The sequence below is a fragment of the Nansenia antarctica genome, assembly GCF_963989245.1.
Source record: "Nansenia antarctica genome assembly, chromosome: 8".
NCBI classification, from domain to species: Eukaryota; Metazoa; Chordata; class Actinopteri; order Argentiniformes; family Microstomatidae; genus Nansenia; species Nansenia antarctica.
The window spans coordinates 56,531,116-56,536,765 of record NC_137678.1 but is presented as its reverse complement, the minus strand read 5'-3'; the positions used below and the strand labels follow the sequence as shown (position 1 = coordinate 56,536,765).

The 5,650-nt window shown below is 43.6% G+C and overlaps 1 protein-coding gene and 1 long non-coding RNA gene across 3 annotated transcripts; one reads left to right on the top strand and one right to left on the bottom strand.

Moving 5' to 3' along the window:
• Positions 1–384: 384 nt before the first annotated feature.
• Positions 385–3,472, bottom strand: LOC308164548 (uncharacterized protein). Of its 2 annotated transcripts, none has more exons than XM_080538617.1 (10): positions 3,405–3,472; positions 3,193–3,283; positions 2,917–2,985; positions 2,754–2,828; positions 2,555–2,650; positions 2,238–2,417; positions 1,928–2,016; positions 1,690–1,817; positions 1,212–1,511; positions 385–1,027 (listed from the first exon to the last, which is right to left on the bottom strand). In XM_080538617.1, exons 1-8 carry the CDS (start codon positions 3,413–3,415, stop codon positions 1,745–1,747), a joined length of 684 nt encoding a protein of 227 aa, XP_080394743.1. In that variant the 5' UTR covers positions 3,416–3,472; the 3' UTR covers positions 385–1,027; positions 1,212–1,511; positions 1,690–1,744. The 2 variants fall into 2 exon arrangements, with proteins under 2 accessions (XP_080394743.1, XP_080394744.1); XM_080538618.1 differs by having other exon boundaries at positions 1,222–1,511.
• A 235-nt stretch (positions 3,473–3,707) lies between these two features.
• LOC308163362 lies at positions 3,708–5,372 on the top strand. The gene is made up of 2 exons (XR_013937611.1): positions 3,708–3,855; positions 4,912–5,372. It is a non-coding gene; the product is annotated as an uncharacterized lncRNA (long non-coding RNA).
• The last annotated feature ends 278 nt before the right edge of the window (positions 5,373–5,650 follow it).

Genomic DNA, 5,650 nt, shown 5'->3' with positions numbered 1-5,650 from the left:
ATAAAACATTCTATTTCTGATGAGTCAACAGCACTAGGGCTCCTTCACAAAACCCTTACTGGAATCTTCATACACTCTGTGAATTAGTCTTTACTTTCTGATGAGTCAACAGCACTAACCCCATCCAGTGCGACATGTAGATAGCATATATTTAGAATATGTAAAATGCAAACACCAGAAATGCAAGAAAGTTTGAGGTATACCAAATGGAATTAATAACAAGTGTTACGACCCTTCTGTCTAGAGTAAAATAAGGGCCTAGGGTAGAGTGCACAATGTACAGGTGTGTTGCAACACAAATGCCCAAAAAAGTGTACAAGGGATCAAATCAATTCAAGTTTTATTTGTTAGCGCATTTCTCACAAGATGCGACTCAATGCGCTTCACGTAATGACAGATGTTCAGTGTCCAGTGTAGTGTAGTGTTCAGTGTTGTGTCCAGTGTCCAGGTTCCGGTGATAGCTTCGTCAAAAGGACGCAAGGGTAAAAAACCTGTGCACTGTGCATCAAGGAAAAGTGCCACTAGACCGTAGGGGTCTAGCCGGTGTGTATCTTATAAGTGATGTCAGAGACCAGGAACAGTATAAAAGGCTCTTTAAAAACAGCAGGGTCCGATGGGATAGGATAGTACGATAAACTCTTGACCGGGGCTCCGCCCAGGGTTGACTCCAGACTGTACCCCGTCGCCTATGGGGAGGTCCGGCGCATCCTCACGACCCAGCGTGGCTCCAATCACTTAGCTGAGGACAGGAAAGAGTGACTCAGCAGGTTGCACGAGTGACAGGCAACCACACAGTCCACAGTCCATCAACTGGCTCTCAGCTATGCTAGACAGTAGGGTTAGCCCTCAACCTCCAAAGTAAGCAAACAAAAAGTCACTTAACTTTGGGAAGGGCGCTGGCTGCACCCTCCCAAGTTTCCCAACAGGCCTCTGGAATCACAACCCCCAGTGGTCAGACACGGACAGCTCCGTTGGTGGCCAGTCGTCCCTCTGCTCGGGACCACAGCTCGGCGCCAAAAAGTCAGCTCTCAAAAACAAGAAAAAAAGCAATAAAAATAGGGGAAATATTACTTAGAATAAGCAAAATTATCTGCCAACAGAACAGGAAAATTTCACTTGCCAAGATTGTCTTAAAACAAGTAAGAGATATCTTAAAACTGGTGCAGTCAGACAGAAAACAAGCTTATATTGCCTTGATTTAAGATACTTACTTAGATTAACTTTTTGCATTGTGGCGTGTATCAGGTGTTCTCTCGTTCCAACGTCGCAGGTCCCTCTGGTACTCAGCAGGTTTTCGTCTGGTGGTCGCCTAGTTGTCGCTCTCTGTCTTGTTGTCGCTCTCTGTCTTGTTGTCGCTCTCTGTCTTGTTGTCGCTCTCTGTCTCGTTGTCGCTCTCTGTCTTGTTGTCGCTCTCTGTCTTGTTGTCGCTCTCTGTCTTGTTGTCGCTCTCTGTCTCGTTGTACGTAACCCTCGTTCCCAAACCACTCTCCCCTCCTACTGTTTGCTGGTGCCTTAAATAGAGAGCAAAGGGGAACAGTGTCACTCCCAGTCCCCAATCACTGCTAACCAGCAGCGTATGTATAGTTGAGGAGTAGGAACAACAGAAATGGTGCGCTTCTACCGCCAGGAGGGAAACAGAACACAAATAAAAAGGTTCTGTGTGAAGAGACAGGTTATTTTCTTTGTTACCCCGTGACATCATTGCTGTTTGCACTTTATCGCAAGTGCTCTTTCAACATTGTCTCTATGGTCTTTCAGCTTCCTTTTCTGTTCTTTGCTCAAATTTTTGACCATAATGGTCAGACAGCTGCATCTCACTGTTGAGACAAAATGTTATAAAGAAGTGATTAATAAATAATTTAAGAAACTCACATTCATCAGTGGTTGCAAACTGTCATGGAAATTGTATTAGCACTCTCCAGCTTACCTCAAGTCATACTGTGGTCCACATGTATACATTTCCATGGCTTTCTCATTGGAAACACCGTTTACAGCTGCAATGGTGTTGACTGTTGCCTGTGTCATGAAGGGATTAAAGCCACACGTTTACCAGTTATAGTAAAATGTAGACATCTAAGAAGGTTGTGCCATGTTGCAGGTGACAACTAAGCAAGACCTGATATGAGCAAATGGCATTATAAGATCCTACTGGATATTGACCATGAGTTAAAGTGTGACATGTTATAATATGAAATATGTAGTCTATAAATAAATAAAAAGTGTCAGTGAATTGTCACCTCTGGCAGAAGCACATCAATGACGAATGCCGACGGATCAGCCAATGTTGTCTGTGTTTTTTTTACCACTCCTGAGAGGAAGTTAACTAGTCTGTCCATTTTGTCATCATCGTCAAAGAAGATGACGTCTGTGGCCTTCTTTTTTGCCCAAAGAGACTTGACTTGTCCTGCCATGATTGCCTGCAAATATATAGTTTGTTGGGAGGATGCTCTATGTAAATGTACAATCACTACACAAATATAAAACATTTCACTTTCATTATTTATATTATGCTTAAATGTGTCACTTTACTTAGACATTTCAGTTGCAAACTCACTTCAAGATGTTGCAGTAAGCCTTTGTCCTGAGTGATGAAATCCACTAACAAGTCAGTGGTCACTCTTCGTTGGTGTTGGGCTTGTTGAGCCCTTTCCTAAAATAATAATACAGTGCTTAACCATGTTACAATGAAAAGGTGCAGTTAAGTACTGAATGAGTCAGTTTCTTTCCTTGATCATTTGCACTTCCTTACTTACCTCAAGTGTCTTGATAGAAAGTGTGGTTTCACTACCCAGGCTTCTGACATCTTTGTCCATGGTAACATCACTTTCCTAAATGGATACACACATAAGGATGACTATGTACAGCTGTGAATGGTGGATAGTATGTTTGTATGCAATAAACTTCATTCACACTAACCAATTCTTTAGGAGGAAAGCTGTAAGGCCTCTTGAAGTACGCGTGGTCCTCGTCAGTGTCCAGTGGCATCTGTACAGAGTCCACCATTATTGCCAGTATGTTTTACATGGAAGGGTTAACTACTTCAAAAAGAGATCCAGGCTGGATTCAGAATGACACAGTACCACTAAACATATTGCATGTGCCATAAAGTTGCATGGAGTATGTGTTTTAGGAGCAGTAGCCCATTCAGAAACAGGCACACGGTCATAGATACTTAGTGAGAGATGCACTGACCATGGTGTTGCTTGCATGCCTCCTTTTAATACTTGAATTGGTCCTGAATACAGGTGGGACATTGTCGTGAAGGGTCGCTCTGCCTTCCTCACTAAAGTGAGCAAACAAAACTACGTGTGAAACAGCCAAATGCGTAACACATGCAACAACCTAAATAATAAATACATATCTGAAAACTATAACGTTCATTAATAATATTTCGAAATTCTCACCTGAGCTGCATTTGCCATTGTATTTGTAATTCTTCTTCCCCTTCGTGTTAAATGTCCTTTAAAATCTCTCTTGCTTTAAGATCCTTCAAAATCTCGCGGTTTCTCGCGGTTACTTCTGTGATGACGCGCTCCAACCAAATATGGTCCATCAAGTTTCCGGGTGATAGATTTGATGTCTGCAGCTGGACCCTTCTCGAAACTCCGGTACTTACACCGGCTCCGGGGATGACGTCACGCAACCCGAAACCCGAGGTTTCCCGAAGTTTCTTCCGGTAACAGTGTCACTTCCTGTTGTAGCCCAGAAGTGCAGAGATGGGTGACCACCAGAGTGTGACCGCGCCGGGGGCTCTGCCGTCCTTACCGAAGCACTCCTACTGGTTCGACGTGTGGATGTTTGCGCTGTTCGACGTCGCCTTTTTCCTCTTCATGTACTTTGTAATCCCCTGAAATGGTAAGTTAAGTCATCTGGTCTGGACGAGGGAAGGTTTCTGGAGACATGGCTAGGCTAGGACGGCTACGGAAGTGGGCAGGAGAGAGAGGGCTTGTTGACGTCGGCTCCACCCTGCCTAGGTGGTGGAGAGAGGGGGAGAGAGAGAGAGAGAGGGAGAGGGGGAGAGAGGGAGAGGGAGGGAGAGACAGAGAGAGAGAGGAGGAGAGAGAGAGAGACAGAGAGAGAGAGGGGAAGACAGAGAGAAAGAGAGAGAGGGGGAGAGAGAGAGGGGGAGAGAGAGAGAGAGAGAGAGGGGGAGAGAGAGGGAGAGAGAGAGGGGGAGAGAGGGAGAGACAGAGAGAGAGAGAGAGAGAGAGAGGGGGAGAGAGAGAGGGGGAGAGAGAGAGGGGGAGAGGGAGAGAGAGAGATGGAGCAAGAGAGAGAGAGAGAGGGGGTGGAGGGGGAGCGAGAGAGAGAGAGTGGTTCTGCCTTGGTGGTAGTGGCAGGCTGGCAGCAAAGTGACAATAAGAGACTTTTGTTGGCAGCGAGTGATGCCTATATTATAACCTGTCATTCATTTGTATCTAGAACCTGAATATCCTCTTACAGGGTTTCCCACGGGCCCTTGAAATCCTTGAACGTTTGTGAATTTGAGAAAAGAAAATCAAGGCCTTGAACGTTTTTGAAAATAGACATGGGTCTAGAAAGTGCTTGAATTCCCCTCTCTCTCTCTCAAAAAAAAAAAAAAAAGTTTTACGTATTTATAGTAGATGAATCACATTGCTTAACTTAACACATATTTCACAATATATTGTTTTGCTGTGCTGTGGTAGAGAAGGCAAGAGACCATCTAGTGTTCACACATTCAAGCCTCTCTTTTTAATTGTTGTCTGTGAGCGGATAGTTCCTATTATATACATTCTCATCTAGATCTGTCTCAAACTATGCCGTGTTGGGTCCTTGAATTTGAGGGAATTGAGTCTTGAAAGTCCTTGAAAAGTGCTTGAATATGATGTTTCAGAAGGTGTGGGAACCCTGCTCTTATGTCATGTTTTCGTAATTTGATTTTCCTTTCAGGAGTGTTGGAACACCACACATGCCTGAAACTCTGAGCTGTCCCGTCCTCCCAGCGATGCACCGATGATGTGCCCCTGTGCCTGAAAAGCTGCAACGATGGATAGTTAACGTGGACTGTTAAACACCCTGACCAGATTGTAGATGGAGATTCTAAACGTGTAGTAGCCTAACACTATGGGATATGGTCTCCCTTTGATGTTCATATCGTTTTTCCAGGCAATAATGGTGTAGGTGTTACCTGATTGTCATGGCGTAATGAATGTAAGACCAAAGAAGTGTACAGGTGAACTACTATCATTTTCTAATGACCAGAACAAAAAGAAGCAATATTGTGACAGAGTGGCTTTTGACAATGTAAGATTAAATCATCAGTCATCATCACCATGATTACACATTATATGTCCTAGTCTGATTATTGCAAATGTAAAAACACTCAATAAATATGCTGCTTTGTAATGTTTGATGATGACTCTGGAAGTTATTCCTGATAAGAGTGTTTGTCACGGACCACCAAGGACCAACGTGTAATGAAGCAACAAAGGTACTCTCTGAAATAGACCTTCGAGGAAGACATCTTGATTGAGCTACTTGAATATCAAACATGGATCAAGCTGAAGGAAAGGGTATGAGGGATAAAGAAATAAACGTTTGTGGTAGAATGTATTCAAATGACCAGGAGACAGAAGGTTATCAGAAGAATTAAGTCTTTATTTTATTATAACAATGACATGAGTAGGTT